General features: G+C 49.3%; 1 protein-coding gene across 1 annotated transcript in view; it reads right to left on the reverse strand.

The window, feature by feature from the left end:
* Tcf7l1 (transcription factor 7 like 1) overlaps positions 1 to 12551 on the reverse strand; it is a 112162-nt gene extending 99611 nt beyond the window's left edge. Inside the window, exons 1-3 of the mRNA XM_076832855.2 lie at positions 12318 to 12551; positions 12174 to 12237; positions 11816 to 11943 (exon numbers count right to left, since the gene is read on the reverse strand). Of these exons, the coding sequence (XP_076688970.1) occupies positions 11816 to 11943; positions 12174 to 12237; positions 12318 to 12539 (414 nt within the window). The 5' untranslated portion in view covers positions 12540 to 12551. The remainder of the gene's footprint in view (positions 1 to 11815; positions 11944 to 12173; positions 12238 to 12317) is intronic.
* Between the last annotated feature and the right edge of the window lie 8745 nt (positions 12552 to 21296).

The raw sequence follows: 21296 nt of genomic DNA on the forward strand, positions 1-21296 counted from the left end.
GAACACTGAATTGCTTTCCCCATATGACCTAGATAAAGCATGAGGTCTGCAAATGGCCATCTCTGGGGCCATATATGGCCTCAGTTGCCACTCCCCAACTGGGCATCTCGTGATGCAAACAGCAGCACTGAATACCATGCAAATGACCAGGCATGCCTGTCCTAATAAGACTATAAAAATACATGACAGGTCGGCTTAGTTTGCTGACCTTTGATCTAACGCAACTAAATAGCGGATGCTGGACAGTGTTACTTTTTAGACACATCACAGCTGAAGGGTGATGGGGTGACAGTCATATCACCATTCTGAAGCCAAGGAGGCGAGTGCCCCTCACTGGTGACTGCCACCAACACAGAGACCTCAGGCGGCTCCCAGGGAGGAATGTCCCCCATCAGATAATCTTGCCAAACACAGGTGAAGAAGAGCCAGAGAGGACACTAAAGCTTCCCGAAGAATCCAAATCTAGCAATTTCCAAAAATTACAGACACAGACACTGGAAAAGACCTCACTGGGGTTGCATTTAACAAAAGGCAGAAGGTGAGAGACTCCACAGGAGTTATCAAGAAAAAGATCTAAAAACCTAATTAGCAAGTTCTTGACACCTACCCAGCAATGAAGAGTAGAAGGTTCCCATGGGGACCCTCCAACGTCACATATAACTTCTTGATAAATCATCTTTGAAACAAATATAATACAGACTATAGAGAATCTAAACAGAACCTGGTTTTGTTCTTGTTTTTGCCTCACGTGTGCCAGGCAGGCGCTCCACCATGGGGCTACTCCCTAGCCCTGTTTGCTTGCTTTGTAATGAGGGACCCAAAACTATCTCATCCCTTCATCTTACTTAGTACTCACAATTATGCCAGCAGCTTGGGAGATCTTTGTTCCTTCTTTACAATGTCAAATTTTTAAAATGTGATCATCATGTTGGTAACTCCCACAGTAATAATTGTTTTTGGCAAGAATTATCAAGGGCTGGGCGGTGGCCCAGTGGTCAGCACTTGTCTGGCGCACGTGAGGCCCTGATTCATCCCCAGAGCTGCAAAAAGAAAAAAATATCATTCAGGGCAAGTAAAACCAGTGGATCAAAATTTGGTGGGAATGGAAGGAATAGCTACATAGTCTCAAAGCAGCTCCCATAAGATACTTATTAATTACAAAAGAGGAAAATAGTAACTTTCTTGGAGGAAGGTCCAGACATGATTTCCATCAGTGATGAGGAATAGTAACAGCAGCTGCACTGGGAGAATAGATGTAACTCCTGATGAGATAGCCCCCACCCAAATGAGCAGCCTGAATCCACCCATGGAGAAACAGAAAACAAGTCAAGAATGCCTTGTAATCTCTAAAACGTCCAGAGCATGAGAAACAGACAGCTGGAGAACTGATCCAGGTTGAAGGAGATCCCATCTCTGAAGGAGATGTCTAAGCCAAACCTGGTCCCCAGTCCTGCTCTCCCCCCCTCCCCACCGCCAAATCACTACAGAAGATATTAGTAAGACAACTGGCAAAATCTAAATAAGACCAATAAATGAGACGCAGTGTTGTCTATGGTAATCTCCTGATTTTGGCAACTGTATTGTGTTGAATGTCCATCTTTTTAGAATATACACATGCTATACAGTGGCACAAAATAATATAGCTTCTGGAGAAATTATGCCCTGTAAGTAAAGGGATCTCGCGTCTGCAACTTACTCTGAAGTACTCTAAAAAAAGTTATAGAAAGAAAGATAAAGAAATACAGTGTACGTTGACATTTGGGGGAAGCCTGGGGGAATTCCCTGGAATTTGTTGAATTCTTTGTGTTTGTTGTGTCCTGAAATTAGTCTAAAATTCAAAGTTAAAATACACACATATAATTTACATACTGTCACATATATCCCATATAAAAATTAAGTTTAACTTACAGAATAGAGTGTTTTGTTTTTGATATCAGGGTTTGAACCTGGGGGTGCTTAACCACTGAACCACACCCCCAGTCCATTTCACTTTTATTTTGAGACAGGGTCTTGCTAAGTTGCTTAGGGCCTCACTAAATTGCTGAGGCTGGTCTTGAACTTGCAATCCTCCTGCCTCAAGTCTCCCAAGTCACTGGGATTACAGATGTGTGCCACTGCACCAGGCAAGTGTAACTAATAGATAAAGTGTATAAAAGTACATGTACACACACTGTCCAGTGATTGGGAACTCGTACAAACTCATGATTTTATTAAAGTGACACGTGAGTCTTTGCAATGGGAACTGACAGCCAGGTAAATTCATTACCTGTACCAAAACTAATGCTGATATATCAGTTACTCTTAAGCACTTTTGGGTTCTCCCAGATTATACTCTTGAATCATTTTCTATAAAGATATTTTTAAATGGGGCAAGAAAATATCTACTTATTAAAACATTATTTATGACTTTTGGTTCCTGGATATTCTAATAATACTGTAATAATACCATACTGCTATCAATTGTTGTGATAACATTGCTCATTTCTTTTGATATCCCAGAGACCTGTTCTATGACTGGCATTTTATAGCCTTGGTCAAATCCTGATTTTAAGTCATCCAGTGCACCTCAAAGTACTATGGTTATATGCCCATTTTGCCAGGGCAGTGAGGGACACAGACAAACAGAGCCAGGGCGTGGCAGGGCTGGGATTCAAGCCAGGCAGCTGGGCCAAACCCTAGCTCCACTGCTTGCCTGGGTGGAAGGTGGGCTGCAGTGGTGCACACCCCTCCACCCACTCCTCTCAGCTTCCAGTGCAAAGTTAAGGGCACAGCTCCAAGGGGCTTACACCTCTGTCCACCCCAGCCTCTTCCTGCACCTCTCATCAGCACCATCTGGGCACACAGCTGTGAAGACCACCCATCTCCACTTGAGCTGCGGCACCTTGAGTATCTCCCTGAGAAGCATTTCTGCACAGAAACCCACACTGCAATGCAGAGCGCTAGGGATGTCCACCTCCCGTCCTCTAGAGCTTTCCTCTGTGTACCCCTCCTAGAAAACTATTTGATAAAAAAGTGATGACTACACCAAGTTTACATGCACAATAATACTCGTGTTCTTACAAGAGAATGGGCTGGTCGGCAGCAGGAAGCAGGAAGAGATGCATGTGACTCTTCTAGTGCGGCTTCGGAAACAAGACGGCCACCTCAAGAAGTCAGAGGAAAACAAGGGGTCCACAGGGGAAAGAGATCCCATGGAGCTACAGAGCACAGGGAAACCAAGAACAAATCAGAGCCAGGAACACCACCGAGACTGTGGACAGCCCCATCCGGCTCCAGCAGCAGCCAGGTGCCGCAGTGCATCCTGAGTGGAAGGGACAGGCAGAGCCCAGAAGCTTGTGGTAAGCTAGAACTCACCTCTCCACCTACACGCAATCTCTCTGCCTTTTGCTGCAAATGGCATTTTCACATCACTTTCCATGGTTGGAGTAGACCCGGAAACCCAAGGCTGGATACTGGCTCTACCACCTGTTGGGGGGTCTCTCTGGGCCCCCAGCCCTCCGAGTCTGTGGGGCAGATTTCACAGTTCCTTCCAGCTAAGGGCTAAGGGTGCAGAGTCCTTATTGAGAGTCCCAGAAGGAACACTCAACCCACCCCGGGAGGTGTCCTATGAATCCAGCTGATCTTGGGGACCCTGACATACTCACAGTGAGAATTTACGGAGGGGAGTGCAGCCCCAACCATCAGAGGTCACTGTGGCCAACAGATCTGAGCTTGAAAATTGACCTGTTTGCATCTCACTCCTTCCTGCTTCTTGTTTTCCTTCCTCCTCATCAGATCCATCAGTTTCTTCAGTTACCAGCCCTCACAGGGACACCTTTTCTCACTGAGAGCTAGCGCCTTCACCCCCAGGTCTCCAGGAGGACTCAGCTAACATTCTGAGGACTCCTCAACTCCACAGCCATGCTCAGGAGGCCACCATGCTGCTATTTCCAGGAAAAGACCCCCTGGAGGTGATATGCACACCGAGGGCAGAAGTACTCAATTTCACAATTTCGAATTTCAAATCATTTTACCCACTTAGACAAGTGCTTGCTCACATAGAGCAGGGACAGGGAGACCCATACCTCTTCAGTTCCCAAAATGAAAAGGGTGTAAATGTCAAGTATTTATGACCCCAGTGACCAATTCACGCTGCAGTCATCTGTCATAGATAATTAGGATTCATTTTTAAAAATATTTTATTAGTTGTTAATAGACCTTTATTTATTTATATGTGGTGCTGAGAATCAAGCCCAGTGCCTCTCACATGCTAGGCAAGCGCTCTACCACTGAGCCACAATCCTAGCCCCTGATTGGGACTCATTTTTGACTTGTAGAGAGCTCAAAGAAAGCAACCAATTTTCAAATATCTTATAAATGAACCACAAGGACATATTTGCACACTTGATTTACCAGAGCTCAGTTTGTGATCTAAGTTGCAGGGTAGTGAATGGGCGTGCCCCTCCATGCCAAAGACACATGTCTTCCTCTAGCCCTCCCAGATTTCAGAAAGGAAAACCAGTTTCTAGCTTCCCAGCAAGTCAAACACTGGCAGATCACCACTTCTTCCTCCCGTAGGCAGCCGGCTAAAGGTTACCACCTCCTCTGTAGTCCAGCCTGACGCCAGGGCTTGCCCATGGCCTCTCACTCATGCAGACAGCTGTGGATTAGGGAAGGGATGCCCAAGGTCCAATCTGCACCTGGAACAAACCTACCCTCCCTGCCCTACCCCAGAGGAGCCAGTCCTGTAATGTTCCCTAAATGCAATCCCTAAATGCTCCCACACTGTGTGGAGTCCAGGACAGAATGGGAAGACCTGGACCTGGACTCACTATCAGCCATCAGCAGTGTGACCTTGTACGAGATACTTGACTTCCAGTCTGCTTGCACAGCAGCCAAATGGGAACAAGTGCCTACTTCCTAGCAGGTCAGACACTGGGAAACACCAAGGTTTCAGCAACCACTGCCAAGTGCTTTCCAAATGGGACTAGGCCACTTACATCCGTCACATACAGACAGAAGGAGCAGCCGTTTTATTCTCATCTGCCAGCCCTGAAGGGCTTAAGACAAAATCTTAGGGTCAATTTGATAGGCCAAGATGATTCTTGTGTCAATTCGCATTTTAGACTACCTGCATGGTGGAATGTAGTTTTACATATCTGGTACCCATTTATAGTTTCTTCTTTTGTGAATTTTTTCTTCTTTTGTGTTTGCTTTCAATTAGGGTGAACATTTGGGGCCTTGTTCTTCTTGGATATGGATTTCCAAAAATACTGCAACCATTGGAGGGCACGAGAGTGGATTTATTTCCTGTCCTGGGGACTCTAGGTAGCTAGGATTATCATTCTTCATGATTTCCACAAAAACTCATAAAAACAGCCATGGATAGAAAAGCATTTTGATGATTTTATTTTCAAACTCTGAAGTGTACTTCTAAATTAAATGTTCACTTCCCAGGAAAATCTATAGATTATGAACATAATGAAAAAGATTTTAGGATTTTGAAATTTGTTTCAGAACCTTAAAAGTATCAACCAAGGTTCCTCCGAGTACCGCTGGACACTTTATGAATGGCAGAAAGAAATGGGTGCCAGGCGCGCCACAGCTGGGGGAGAGCCCAGCCCCCACCCTTGAACCCAAGGCCAAGGCCTAGGAACAGTGATGACGTCACTTCTTCACGCGCTGTGACCAAAACAGCTGGAAGAAGAACACAGGGCAGGAACAGTGCACGTGGGGCCCAAAGTTTCCGACGTCTCAGTCCATAGACAAGCGGCTCTGTCGCTTGGGGCCTGAGCGAGGCATGACATTGTGGTGGGAGGGCTGGGGAGGAAAGCAGCTCAGGACGGGGCACCAGGAAACACATAGAGAGTCTTGCTCACCAGAGTCAAAATATAAACCCCAAAGGCACAACCCCCAGTGATGCACCTCCTCCTGCCACACCCACCGCCTGCAGTGACCCCCCCCAGCTAATCCAAATCAGTGGATTCTCAACCCATCGTTTCTCCTCCAAATTGTCTTGCATTGTCACACATGAGCTTCTGGGGAACACCTCATTTCTACCCCATAACATTCCCTAAATGCAATCAGTAGAACACACACAGAATATACAAAGCCTCCACAAGCAGCCGGATCAACTGATTGGGGCAGTTTTCTCCACATTCACAAGTGACAGGTCCCAAACTACTTATTCCATCCCAGCACCATCGCCTGCTGCAAGTCACATTGGATTCCCATGTCTCTCCTTCAGCACCAGCCAGCTCCAGGCCATGCCAGAGAGCGCCCCCCAGGACTGCAGTGGCACCTCCTTATTTAGCAGGGAGGTCCCACCAACACTGCTTCCTAATGAGGCCTGTAGTCCCCCTGCTACCAGCAACAGTCCAGACCCAGCCCACCTGCCCCTGGCTTCACTGAGACTGTCCCAGAGCCATCCGGCCACCCAGGGTACACACCCCAGCGTCTGCCCACTCCACCGGGCTGTGCGTCCCTCTGTGGTCCAGCCGCCTTGTTCAGTGCCCCTCCTCCTGCTCTCCTCCTGCTGCCCACATTATCCAGGCCCTGCAGCTCCAACGGTCCCTCAGCACCATCTCCTGGAGCTGGGCCATGTCCCCAGGGAAACCCAGCAGTTCCCCCGAGTCTCACACGGGCTCTATCATTGCCAAAATACCAGGGGGAATCTGTCCGGCGGGGGCAGCTGTGAGGTCACTTGCAGGTCAGCCAGGACCGGGCACCAGGGGTTAACTGTGACCTGGACCACTTTCTGATGACCACACCTCCTCAGGCAGATGCAGGCAGCCATCCCTCCCCATGCTTTCTCCCACTCAGATGGTCTCACCTCACCGGCCTGACCGTGTCAGCTCCTTCCCAGTCTGGCCCCTCGAGCCCCAATACTTCCCATCATAACTCTTTTGGAGTGGTGCTGAGGATGGAAGCCAGGCCCTTGCCCACGCTAGGCATGCGTTGGACACTCAGCCACGCCTCAGCCCCCTGCGTGAATTCCAGGGTTCTCTGTTCCTCTCCTCCAGGTGGATGGAGCCAAGTGACCTGCAGACGCCCAAAAGGCTGGCTCCTCCCCGCTGGTCTTTGCCCTCTTTGCACCAGCTCCCATCTCAAAGTAGGAGTGAGATAGAGTGAAATGCACTCTCTTACATCTGTATAGATAACTTTTAAAAAATATTTACCAAGAATTACTTTGAATTAAGAAATGAGTGGGTTGGGCATGACGGTTCTGTAATCCCAGGGCTTGGGAGGCTGAGGCAGAAGGATCACAACTTGAAGGCCAGTCTCAGATCTTAGCAAGTCCCTAAACAACTCAGTAAGACCATGTCTCAAAAAATAAAAAGGGCATGGGTTGTAGCTCTATGGTAAAGCTCCAGTGGGTTCAATCCCCAGTACCTGCTCCCCCAAATTGTATGAGTTTCAAGGACTAGTTTAAAACCACTCCTCTACCTGCCTTCCTCCAACATCCCAGCTGAAAATAATTTTTCCCTTCTTCTTATTCTAAAAATGTTCTTCCAGTCTTGTCTCTAACATAGACATATAGCATCTCTGAATGCTAATAGTACTTCTTCCTAACTCAATTTTTATTTATTTTTGTGTGTATGGTACTGGGGATTGAATCCAGGAGTGCTTAACCACTGAACCACATCCCCAGCCTGTTTTATGTTTTGAGACAGGGTCTCACTAAGTTGCTTAAGGCCTTGCTAAAATTGCTAAGGCTGACTTTGAACTTATAATCCTCCGGCCACAGCCTCCTGAACTGCTGGGATTACAGGCATGTTATCTCAATTTTAACATCCTTTAGGGAAAAACTGAGTCTAACACATTTGTCTCCCATGCTCCCTTAGCCACTGTCCATGATAAGTACTCAATAAGCATCAATTGAAGGAGTCAAGTTGTTACAAGTTAATATTAAGGAAGCAATTCTGAATTTTCCCAATTTGCAGATAAAAGTTGCCTCAAAACTGAAATATAAATAGGGCCTTCCCATTACAGAAAATTTTCCCAGTGGGTTAAACATTTAAATTCTTTTCTTCCACAATTCTTTTGGTAACATTGCATGCCCCTGGAAAGATTGGAATACTCTTGTTAAAGTTAGAAGTGTGTGTGTGTGTGTGTGTGTGTGTGTGTACTTTCAACAGCCTGCTCTCTCTCCAAGAAATGCAATCAATAAAGAATGAGACCAAACTAACTTTCCAAAATCATAAGAAGTCAAGTCAGACATTCCCTGCCAGATCCACCCACCCAAAGAAAGACTGACAGGGTTCAAGTCCCTTCCCAGAGGTTGAAATCAAATGTCACCCCAGCAATCCAAGTGCCAAAACTTTTGCAACACAGGGAGGGCCCTCTGGAAGCTTGTTCTCTCTGAAAAGCCCTCATTAAACGCAGAGTTATATTTAGAAAAAATGGAACAGAAGTTATATTTAGATGAAATGGCTTAAAAGAATTTTACCAAAAGCAGCATGTTTATACTAATCCTTCAAAAGAAAGGTTTTCCTCAGCTGTGACATACAACTCCCGAAGCAACCTCTGTGCACGTGGAGTTCTGCCCTTCTGGATGAATGGGTGTGCCTGGACCCTGGCCAGACCGCCCAGGGGAAACAGGGGGATACAGGAGGACTTAAAGTGGGCAGAACTGGAGTTGACGGTCTGGTAAGGGCATGAGAAATTTTGCTGGCGCTGCGGACCGTAGTTCCCAAACACACACAGCACACAGAAGCCAGAGGCGCCCTCACCACCCCACCTGGGCTGCTCCCTTCCAAAGGCCATCAGCACCCACACTGTGGCACAGCCCACTCTGTCCCTTTGGAGCTAGCTGGCAGAAATGCTCTCAGCATTTTCTTTTTGGCCCTGTCTTAGATTATTTTTGAGATCCACTTTCTAACATATTGACTTATGCTTTCATAAGAAAATTCTGGTCAACAGGGCTGAGGTGGTTTTGTAAACCTGGGAAGTCTTCATGGGTGACTGCATGAGTTTGGTGTGACAATTGCAAATGGTGAAAAGTGGCCTGTGGCAGTTATTCTTCTCTGTATAGGCCATGGGCTCCAGGCTCCAGGCTCCAGGCTCCAGATGAGCACACAGCTTGGAGACTTGGCACTCACCCAGGTCAAGAGGACCTCTTCTCTACAGAGCCTCAGGAAGAGGCAATTTCCCCGCATCTCGGCCAAGCCAGGGAGAAGGCAAAGGTGCTGCTGCACAGGGAGTGAGACAGCCTGGCTGTGGGACTGGCAGGCTCCAGCTGTCTCAGAGAAGCCCGGCCACTGGGGAGGGAACCTGAACTGAGGTCTGCCCCTGCTCTGATTCCTAAGGCCCATGAACATCCATAAACTGCCAATCCCCACTCTTCCTCCTAAGCTGGTATTTCCAGAAATGTTGGAGCAGCGGAGAACCAGGGCCATCAGTTCTATACCACTTACAAGCCTTAGAGTAGCAGAGCCCAGAGCTATATGATGGAGAAATAAATCAAGACCTAAAATGCTACCGGGCATGGTGGCACACAGCTGTAGTCTTAGCTGTTCAGGAGGCTGATGCAGGAGGATAGCAAGTTCAAGTTCAGCCTCCACAGTGTAGCAAGACCCTGTCTCAAAATAAAATATAAAAGGGGGCCTTCTACCATCGCATGTAACTAATTAGAACAAATTAAAGCACACCTGGGTTCAATCCCTGGTACAAAAAAAAAAAAAAAAAAAAAGATTTAAGGTGCCTAGAACAGAGATCAGATCATGAATTGCAGACACCTCCTCCCCAGCCTGCAGCCACCTCCCTCCCTTTCCCACCCACATCCAGCTATACTCATTTTCCTGCTCTGGGGAACCAGCAGAGGCCAAATCTGTCTGATGAACCATTTGTCTATGGTAAAAATCATGTTAACTACATTGATATAATCACCCCAAGGAAAACCATCATCCAGTCCCACAGTCCAACCAAGTGGTTAAGAGTCTTATCATTTGCTCTCCTTATGCCTGTGATGTTCAAGGAAGAGGGTCAAGTTAGAGACACAGAGAACAATGTCCTAGGAGGCTTGAAAGGGTGGTGGCATGAGCTAGTGATGAGGAATGGCTGCAAAGAAGGGCAGGGACAGTCAGAGGGGGAAAATCGACTCCCTAAGGAAGGCTCCCAAGTGCCACACAGGCCCAGGTTTAGTCATAAGAACCCTCAATATCAGCAAGATTAAGCCTGCAGTTGTTGGGGGGGGGGGGGAGAAAAAAAAAGAAAAGAAAAGAAAAAAAACCTATAGGATGGCAGGAGGTAAGACAGGCACAAACAGAAAACCTGGCTGCCTTGGCTCTTGGTGGGGGACTGAGGAGGAAGAGACCCCTTCCACAGTCAAGGTCCAAGAGGAACGTGTGAGGCTGACAATCCAACGCCCCAAAGAGAAATGGGCACACGGTGTAATCTCCATCTTGAGGAAAAAAGAGTCATACCTGAGACATGTCTGGTGACTCCAACTGCCTAGAACCCGGCTCTGGGTTGACACAAAATTAGTGGCTCCCTTCCCCCTCTCCAGGACCCTCTCTAGACCTCCTAATGGAAAATGGAAAAATGGGGCTTAGTGGATAACTCTGACCGCACACATCAAGTTAGGGAACTCCATTTCCACCTCCACCTGCAGGCACCGGAAGGAACGTGGCCCGCAGGAGGGAAAGTTCACCCAACTTTTCTTGAAATAGGCATGGGAAAAAGCAACCTTTACAGGCCCAAATCCAAATTTCGCTGCGAAAGTCACACAATCTGGCAGGGCCAAACCTGCAGGGTCTCCTCCCTCCCTGGGCGACGCTGAGAGGTCTGTGCGCTCCCACGCCCCTCTGCAGGATCAGAACCTCCCCCACGCCCAGTCCAGAGGGCCAGCACTCCCCGCCGGGTAATGGAGCAGGAGCTCGCTCGCAACCGGCGGAAGCAAAGACCATGGGTGGGAAGCGGCAGCGCGCAGCAGGCACCCAGTAGGTAGGCGCTCACCCAAGGCCAGCCACCGGACCCAACACCTGGGCAGCGATCGCGGGGATGAGGTGGCGACTCGGAGGATACAAAGGCCTGGCCAGCCCGGGACCGTACCCCTTGCTATGCGGGCGTGGGGGTGGGCAGTTTGGAGCTGGAGAGGGCGAAGGAATCCGCCCTCATTTGCACGTCGTCTGGGGCCGGGTCAATTTGCTTAATCACCGCTCCAAATGCCAGAGCACAGCACACAATGCGCGCCCATTCACAGGTTTAAAGTGTCGCAGCGCTCGCTTTAAATGAGAAAAGCCCGCAACAAAAGGGGGGAAAAGCCAAGTTCCTCAACTTGAGGAATGCCTAGGGTCGCCTTGAAATCATCTCCGGGAGTTTAAGATTCGGAGCTCGGCAGAAAAGTAGAGGCCCGAGTGTGAGGGCTAGGGGGAGAGCGGGGTCGTGAACAGTTCGCCCCGAATGCAGGTTTGTTAGCACCGAGCTCAGGGTCGCCCAGAGAACCCGGGGAAATGAGGGCCATGTCGACCTGGCTCCTCCGGGCCCTACTGCAAAGTCAGGCCAGCAGATCTCTGGAAGGAAGTGAGACCCCCGCAGTGGGCACAGACCCAACGTTCCTTGAAGCAGGTAAAGGACTGTGGGGCTAGGGACATCCCAAAGGTGGATCCCAAAAGTGGATCTCGAGCCGCAAAAGGAGAAAAGTTACGGGAACTTCACTTTCACCCAGGCAGTGGCCAGCGCAGCCCAGCACTCGGGCGCCACCGAGAAGTTCAACTCCGCAAAAAAGTTCTCCCAGGGTCGGCGCAGGAGGCCCCACCCCCACCCCTCCGCCGAGCCTAGGGGCACATCCTGCGGTGCCGCCCCCGCTCGCCCGACGCTGCCGGCCCACACTCACCGTGCGCGCTCCTCCGGGAGACAGGGGTCCGTTGGAGAGGTACGGGCTGCTCAAGTCCGGGATCATCAGGAAAGGGTAACCAGGGTAGGGGGGCCCTTTAAAGAACGCGCCGTCTTGGGGCCTTCTCACTGCAGACAAAACCGAGGCTGGGTGAGGCCTGGGCCCCGGACAGAGCCGCGGCAGGGGGCTCAGGCGGGGGACCGGGACTCGAGCGCCCCTCACGCGCGCTCCAGGGCGACTGCTGCTGAGAGGGCGGAGAGCAGAGGCTCAGCCACCCTGGCGACGGGACCGCGGGCCGCCTGCTGAGGCGCGGAACACCATGGGGCCGGCACTGGGGACTGGCCCAATGGACACGTACCTTCGGCGAAATAGTCCCGCGGCTTCTGGAAAGAGTCCCGGGCGGGCTGAGGGCGCCTCTCCGCCTGCGGAGGAGACACAAAGGCGCGGGCGGGTGAGCGAGCGCGGGGCTGGGTCCCCCGCGGCCGGCGTGGGACCTCCTTACCTCCGAGTCCGAGCTGCTGCTCTGGTTCTCCGACTCGTTGACCAGAGACGACTTGACTTCGTCCAGATCCCGCTGCGCCGAGGCGCTGTCGCTGCTTGGCTCTTGCTCCTCTCCCCCCTCATCCTGGAAGGGGATCAGCTCGTCGCTCGCCCCCAGGTCGTCCCCTCCGCCGGCCGCCCCGGATCCAGAGCCGCAGCCCCCGCCGCCGCCTAGCTGGGGCATGGTGGCCGCGGACCCGGGCTGCCTCTCGCAGCCCCGCGCCCCTCCCTCCTTCCCCGGCGCCGCCGCAGCAAAGTTTGACAGGGCGTGGCCCCGCGGGGAGCTGCGCGGCCGGCCGGGCGCGGAACTCAGATCGGCCCCTCGGGCAGCGTGAGCCCGGGCTCCCCAACTCGCCGCTGCCGCCTGCTCCGCCGGGGCGTCCGGCGCGGGCCTGCGGGGAGGGGCGAGCGGGCAGGGGGAGGGACCGCCGGCCGGGCAGGGGGGCCGGAGGGAGGAGCCGCGCTGCAAGCTGACACCCGCGCGTCTAGGGAGCCCGGAGAGCCAGCGCGCGCTCACACTGGCCTTCACACTCGCACCTTCCGGGGGCTGCGCCTCCCCGCAGCGCGCGACGCGGGACCCCGAGCTCTCCCCAGGCATCCCCGCGCCTCACCCGGAGCCTCGGAGGCTCTCTCTGCAGCTTGGCGCAAACCCGAGGAGTCTTGCCCGCACCTCTTCGCATCCCCTAACTTTCTTCCAAACAGCCCCACAACTCTGCGCCGGTCTGCGCCCCCTCCCACCGCCTTGGCGCGCTGGCGGGCGGCACTGACCTCTGCGGGAAAACCTCAGGCTCGCAGATCGCGGCCCTCAGGCACTGGAGTCCCCGGGAGCGCGGGTCTGTCTGCGCTCCTGTAAGGCCGATGCAGAGCCGGGTTTGGGGGAAATGTATGACACTCCGAAATACTCCGGGCGGCCTTCCGCTCCTCTTTCCTGTGGATCCCAACGCATCCCCTCTCCCCTGCCCAGGTTTTCCTCCTTGTCCGGACGTCCAGAGTCACGCCCTGCTGAAATCCCAAAGATCTCCCTTTCTCCTTAGTTTGAAACTACGACCTAACGCAAAATAATCACTGTCTTCGGTTTGAAAGATTTGAATTCTATCCATTTCAGGGGTACATTGTCAGCCAGTGGTGGAGCCTGTGCTCAGCATGCACCCTGGGTTCAGTCCACTGCCAACATGTCTATTCCAGTCCTCTCCGACCAGTTTGAGAAAGGCTGGGGGCTGGTGGGGTTGTACCATCTTGTGTGGTCCACAGAGGGAAAAAGTTGGTGACAAAAGAAATTTCAAAAACATGCCTGGAAGGTGGTAGGGGAATAACTAAAACTATTTTAAATACAATTGCAGAAGAGTTTCTAGAGGTAACACAGGTGTGGGCAAAGTCACAGACAGGTACTAGGAAGGTCAAAGCAACTGGAAGACTGGCAAGGTGCGTCCTGGACCTTACTGTAAGGCTGCGGTCCCTGAACGCTGGACCCACGGTGATTTGGTCGCAGCACTCTTCAACAAAGCCAGAGTTTATGGCAGGCACTGTTGCATTTTTGTTTTAAGAGTCCATACATTTTTTTTTTTTTCCAAATCGAAAATCAGAGATGTACACCAAATTATTATCAGTGACTATTTCTGGGAAAGGGAATGGTAAGGGGAGGGGGCAGCATTGTTTCCTACTTTCTACAGATTTTATTCTTTATTTACAGAAAACAAATGGTATGTCTTTCTATTTTTGCACAATTAATATGTGAATATGGTCTCCTAAACCTTTTTCAAAAAACAAATGGATCATCATGAGTAGTGTCCTGAGTGAAAAGTAAAAGGGCATCTTCCCCCAGAACAGGACCCTTCCCATCAGCCACTTTCAGTTGAGACCCTCCAGTGCACCCTGGGCTAGTCTGATGTATTCTAGACGTCTGCAGGCAGTTGTGAACATGTGTAAACACATATACTCATGTACGCATATCCATATAGAAACACATTATTGCATAATATTTTTATAAGTTTTTTAAAGTCAGAAGGTTTTTTATGTCCCTGGCTTTATGGAAACCCTATTGTATTGGTTCCCTGCAACAGCCTCAACAAATCACCACGATTTGGTGGCTTAACCCAGCAGAAGTTTATTCCTTCCCAGCTAAGGGGCACAGAAATCAAAATCAGTTTCACTGAGAAGTCAAGGTATCTGCAGATCCAGTCTCCCTCTGGAGGTTCCTGGGAGAACCTGTTTTAGCGTGGGGCTGCTGGCACTAACGTGAGGCCACATCCCTCCAGTCTCTGTCACTATCCCACTGCCTTCTGTTTTTCTGTGTCCAATCTCCCTCTGTCTCCTTATCAGGAAGGACACTTGTGATGGCAGTTAGGACCACTCCACTAATCCTGGGCAATCTGCCTGTGCCAAAATCTTTAATTTAATCACAACTGCAGGGATTAGGTCACGGACATATCTTTGGGAGTGAGCCATCACCAACCTACCACACCAGTCAACCTTGAAGAAATGAATGCAAACTGAAGCATCGCAGAGACACCATTTTTTCATCTATCAGGTTGGCACCAGTAGGATGCAGTGGTAACAGCCAGCATTGGTCCCCCAAGCCTAGAAGTACGCACAGCTTCAAGGTGTGCCATTGTGTATCATTTCTGAAGGGAAGTTTAGCACTACCTACAAAAAAATATGTGAAAGCTGGGGTTGTAGTTCAGTGGTAACACTTGCTTAGCACATGTGAGGTATGGGGTTCCATCTTCAGCACCACATAAAAATAAATAAATAAAACAAAGCTATTGTGTTCATCTACACCTAAACAAACAAAAACAAAATCTTTGAAAGCCGGCCATGTGGCACACTGCTATCATCCCAGCAACTCAGGAGGCTGAGACAGGAAGCTCATAAGTTCAAGGTTAGTGCGAGGCCCTAAGGAACTTAGTGAGACCCTGTCTCAACATAAAAAATAAAAAAGGATGGGGATGTGGCTCCATGGTAAGGTGTCCCTGGGTTCAATCCCCAAGAACAAAAATAGAAACTTGTGCAAGTGTACGCCCTTGACTTGACCATGTCCTTCTAGTATTTTATACTAAGGAAATAACCAGGCGTATAAGAAACCTACAGAAGTGAGCTCATCCCAGCGGAGAGCTGGAAACAACCTCATGTCCCAAACAGGGAACTGAGACTTAAAATCACGGTCCTTTTGTGAGTTTGTCACTGTGAGAGGACGCTCCTGATAGTAGATGAAAGTAGCCAGTTGGGCTGGGGCTGGGGTGCAGCTTGGTGACCCAGCACCCGCAGCATGTGTGAGGCCCTGGGTTCCAGCACCAGATGTTGTTTCCCATTCTACTGGAGAACTAATGTCAGATGAGCCTTCCATCAAGAACTGCTATAAACTCTGAATAAAACATCAAAACCAAACAGCACTGAGCTATTTTCCAGATATCAGGACAAACCAAGGACTTGAGGAGCCAACATTCCAGGAAGGAAGCTCATGGGTGAATCCTTTACATCCCTCTTTTATCCCATTGAGACTTTAGAGACTCTCAGTGCCAGGGGTGGAGGCCAAACAAACTCTCAAAAACAGGCAAACCACACACAACCTGCTCCTGGTTCTTGTGTGGTCTGTGAGCTAAGAATCTTCTTTATATTCTTAGATGGTTGAGAAAAACACAAGGAAAGATAATTTTTTTTTTTTTTTTTTTTAGTTGTAGTTGTCAATACCTTTATTTTATTTATTTATTTTTATGTGGTGCTGAGGATTAAATCCAGCACCTTGCACATGCTAGGCGAGTGCTCTACCACTGAGCCATAACCCCAGCCCCAATATAATATTTTTTTGACACGTGAAAATAACATGAAATTCAAATTTCAGTGCTGACACAGTGATTTTGAGACCTGGCCTTGCTCAGGAGCTCCTGTGTTTCTGTGGCTATGTTCACACTTCCCAAGGAGCTTGGTCCTTAGAAAAGAGACCAGATGCACTCAGGCTGATCACTGCGTCTCACGCTGCTCAGCCCTGCAGGCCACAAGGAGATGGCGTCTCAAGGAGCATGTGTGTTTCTCCATTGTGACATTTTATTTGTTTTTCTTACCACTGTATATCCAGGATCTGTTAAAATAAGAAGAGAAAAAGCTGGGCATGATAGCACATGCCTGTAATCCCAGCTACTCAGGAGTCTGAGGCAGGAGAATCCCCAGTTCAAGGTCAGCTCAGGTGACTTAGTGAAACCCTGTCTCAAAATAAAGCATAAAAGTGATGGGGGTGCAGCTCAGTGGTGGAGCACCCTGGGTTCAATCCCCAGTATCACAAAACAACAACAAAAATGTCCTATGTTGTCACAGATTAGAACAGGAAGTGAGACGTGCATTTCACCTTTATTTGCAGTGGATATGACATCAGAAATAAGAGCAGCAAAGGAAAAAATAAATACATGGCACATCACCCAAATTAGCCACAGGCAGCGGCCTACACCTGTAGTCCCAGCTACCCCGGAGGCTGAGGCAGGAGGTTCTCTTGAGCCATGGGTTCAAGGCCAGCCTGAGCAATATAGCAAGATCTGGCTCAGAGAAACAATATCCCAAAATTAAAACGTTTGTGCTTCAAAAGATACCATCAAGGGCTGGGGATATAGCTCAGTTGGTAAAGTGCTTGCCTCACATGCACAAGTGCTGAGAGCCACAGCCAAGTCCGGATGACGCATGGCATTTTGCCAGAAAGGAGTGGTTGAGAGGTGATGCCAGCAAGCCATTGAGATGATGATGGTTAAGTAGTTGGTGAAGGGCCTGTGGAGGGAGTTCCGGTTGGTGTGTGGTGGGTGGCGGGTGGCGTTTGGGGGAGTTCGGAAATAAGTTTGTTCCTGCTTGAGTGGCTTGTGATTTGTGCCCAGCCAGACTGAGGCACAATAGGCCCTGGGTTTGATCCCCAGCACCATGAAAAAAAAAAAAAAAAAAAAAACCATCAAGAAAGTTAAACAAAACAAAATTCACAGATTGAGGGAAAATTTTGCAAATAATTTATAAGACAGCAGACATATCTAGATTATATGATGAACTAATTCAACTCAATAATAAAAAGTCTGATTTAAGAGTGGGCGAAAGGTCTGAGTGAACATTTCCTCAAAGCAAATATACAAATAGCAAGCAAGCATGTTATAACTGGTCATCATCAGTACCTACCAGGGAAAGAGCCCGGTGCGCAGACCCCAGGGCTGCCAGCAAGAGATGAGCGCAGGGGGCTGGGGATGTGGCTCAAGCTTTAGCGTGCTGGCCTGGCGTGCTGCCCAGGTTCCACCCTCAGCACCACATACAAACAAAGATGTTGTATCCGCCAAAAACTGAAAAATAAATATTGAAATTCTCATTCTCTCTCTCTCTCAAAAAAAAAAAAAAAAAAAAAAGAGAGAGATGAGCGCAGGCGGGGTGGCTGGAACCCTAGGAGCTGCCGGCAGTCTCACACCTACTCTGACACGTGCACCACGGGTCATCAGATGGTGAATCTAGAACTAGTGCATGACCCAGCAACTCGGTCTGTAGCCCCTGTGCCTAAGGGAGCTGAAGAGATGGGAACCCCCATGGCTGCCACGTGCCTGCTCATAGCAGCCGCTGTGCACCGAGCTGAGGTCCCCTGACGCTTAGGCCCTGAAGCAATGGCCCCACTGTGACTGTGTAGAGACAGGGCTCTCCGCAGGTAGGTGGGGTTCAACGAAGTCAGAAGGTGGCGTCCTGGTCTGATAGGTCTGGGGGCGAATGAGAGGAGACCTGCGTATGCACACAGCAAGAGGGCAGCCATTGCAGCTGGGGAGAGCCCTCACCGGACACCCCCGTCTTGGACTTCGTCAGCTCCTGTTGTTTATAGCACCCAGTCTATGGCATTTTGTCGTGGTGGTCTGAGGAGAGAAGACAGCAGCATGATTCTTAGGAACCCAAACGCAGGCCACCCCATGACCCCTCAACTGGTGGAGGAGGGCTAGAGCGCCCTGCTTAGTGCCAGAGGCTTGGGAGCAAGCCAGGGCCTGGGTTCAATCCCAGCACCCGGCAAGAAGAAGTCACCTTGTCTGAGCTAATGTGAGACCTAGCAAAACAGAATATTGGTGACGTTAGTGAAGATAACAGGGACATTTCCTGATGATAAAAGGAAAAGATAGACTAATTCAGAACTTCATGTTTGCCTAACAACATAACTTCAAAATAGATGAAGGGAAAAAAAAAAGAGAATGAGAAAAGATAAACATAAAAAGGGCTGAGGATATGGCTCAGTGGTGGAGAACTTGACTAGCAGGTGTGCAGCCCTGGGATCGATCCCCAAAACTGCAGAGACAGACAAAAAACCTGCTGGCTGTGAATGTTCCATCCATTTCTCTTTCTAAATAGATGGCAGTGGGAAAAAAAAAAAAAAGAATTGTTTATTTCAAGATAGTCTCACTTAGTTGCCAAGGCTAGCTTTGAACTTGTGATCCTCCTGCCTCAGCCTCTGGAGTCACTGGGATTGCAGGAATGCACTACTACACCTAAGCAATATAGCCTTTTTTATTTTTAATTTTGAGACAGGGTCTCACTAAGTTGCTGAGGATGTCACCTGGTGGTAAAGTGCCTGCCTGGCAAATGCATGGCCCTGGGTTCTTCAATCCCCAGGACACACACACACACACACACACACACACACAGATATGACCTGGCCAAGTCATGCTATCTGTGTGTGTGTGTGTGTGTGTGTGTGTGTACTCACATACATTTGGTACTGGAGAACATTGAGTACCCAATACTTTTTATTTTAAGACAAGTTCTTGTTAAATTGCTCAGACTGATCTCAGACTTGTGATCCTCAGTCTCCTGGATGAGGCTGTGCATCTCCATGCCCAGCAAGGCTCTCATATGTTCGATACTGGGGATTGAACCCAGGATCCCTTAACCACTAAGCCCATCCCCAGCCCTTTTTAATGTTTTGAGACAGAGTCTTGCTAAGTCCTCAGGGTCTTGCTAAGTTATTGAGGCTGGGCTTGAACTTGTGATCCTCCTGATGCAGCTTCCTGAGTCCTTGTATGTGCCTCTATGCCCAGCTGATGCATATTTATTAATAATTTATTGGTATCAGAGATTGACCGAGGAGTGCTTAACCACTGAACCACATCCTCAAACCTTTTTTTATGTTTTAATTTGAGACAGGATCCTGATTAGTTGCTTAGGACCTGGCTAAGTTGCTGAGGCTGGCTTTGAACTTGTGATCCTCCTGCCTCAGCCTCCCACGTAATTGGATTACAGGTATGTGCCACACACCTGGCTCTTCACTGATCAACTTTTCTCAACTTTTCAGGAAACAAGTAACACAATATGTTTTGAGTTGGACAGTGTTGATATGTTAACTCTTTGAATCTCAGAATTCCCACTGTGACCCCAGTTGAAAACAGGGTCTCTGAAGATGAGATCAGTTAAGATGAGGCCACACCAGAGCCTTTATTGGAGTTTCTACCGCAATGTTTCTTATAAAAATGTGGCCTCAATAGCAGAGACACAGAACCACATGCAAATGGAAGCAGAGCTTAGGCTACTACCACAAGCCAAGGCCTACCAGGATTCCAAGCCATCAGCAGCAGCCCAAGGAGAGGGGACTGGTCTGCTCTCACCCAGAGCCACCAAGGGAGCAAACCTTCTGGGCCTTTGATGTTGGATTTGTAAGCCCCAGAATATCTTTCTCTTGTTTTTTTTTTTTTTTAAATTAGGGATTAAATCCACTGAGCCACATCCTTACCCCTTTTTATATTTTATTTTGAGATAGGATCTCACTAAGTTACTGAGGCTAGCCTCAAACTTTCCATTCTCCTGCTTCAGCCTCCAAACTGCTAGGATTATAGGCATACACCACAGCACCTGGCCAATAATTTCTCTTGCTCTAAGCTAAATGATTTGTTGTGCTTTGTGACAGTAGTGGTACAATACACACATTTATGTAAACACTTCCAGAGAATAGAAATGGTCAGGATAATAATCCACTCATTATATGAGGTTAGCATAATCTGGGTTTTCTTTTTTTTTTTGTGCTGGGGGTCAATCCTGGGGCCTGGAGCATGCATGGTAAGTACTCCATCTACCTCTGAACTATACCTCCAGGCCCATCAACATAATCTTGTCAAAAAGATATTATAAGCAAGTAGTAAGTTAAACTTTATTATCATACGTGAAAATATTCAGAATAAAATATTATCATACTGAATTCACCTATATTTAAAAAGAATAATCTCACTCAGAAATTAAAGAGTCTTCAATGGAGAGGGAAGGTGGGTATTTGGTTTTCACCAACTAGAAGAGCTTTTCCTTGGATGCTGGGATTGCAGCCAGGGCCGCAGCATGCCAGGCAGGCACTCTACCTACCGCTTCCTGGAAAACTGATTCTTCCCAAGTGATGCTCAGATTCAATGCAAAGCTGTTCAAAAGTCTACAGCCGACTGTGTAGGTAGGGTTTGTAGACTGGCAGGTTCATTCTAAAATAGGTGTGTTATTCCTGCTTGTTATTTTCTGTACTTTGTGCATCTGACTTTCTGGGGACCTTGCTAACCTGGAGAGTCCGCCCCTCCCCAGGCCAGCTAGCTCTCCGAGAGGCACAGACTCCCGGGAAGGGGCCTTTCACATGCAGAGCAACCAGTGCAGGCCACAGCTCCCAACCACCTCCTGCTTTAGGCTCCGAAGCTGGGGTGCTGTGGCCAGCTTTCCCTTCCCTAATTGCCCCAGGGCCAGGTACCAGAGGGCTCTGGACAGCTCCTGCACCTGGGGCCCACTGGGAGTGCTCCAGCTGGCCCAGGTCAGACCTGCTCAGCCAGTTTGTCTTGCCTCTCCTTCTCTGCCTATCCTGAGACCTGGAGGCCACAGCAAGCTCTTGCTCAGCCCTTCTCAGTCCTCTTCCCCAGACTGACTGGTGCTTCCCCGGTGGTTGCAGACTGGCCTGCCCCTTCCTCCGGGCACTCTGAATCACAGACTACGTCTC

Source organism: Callospermophilus lateralis, chromosome 14, assembly GCF_048772815.1.
Source record: "Callospermophilus lateralis isolate mCalLat2 chromosome 14, mCalLat2.hap1, whole genome shotgun sequence".
In the NCBI taxonomy this organism is placed as follows: Eukaryota; Metazoa; Chordata; class Mammalia; order Rodentia; family Sciuridae; genus Callospermophilus; species Callospermophilus lateralis.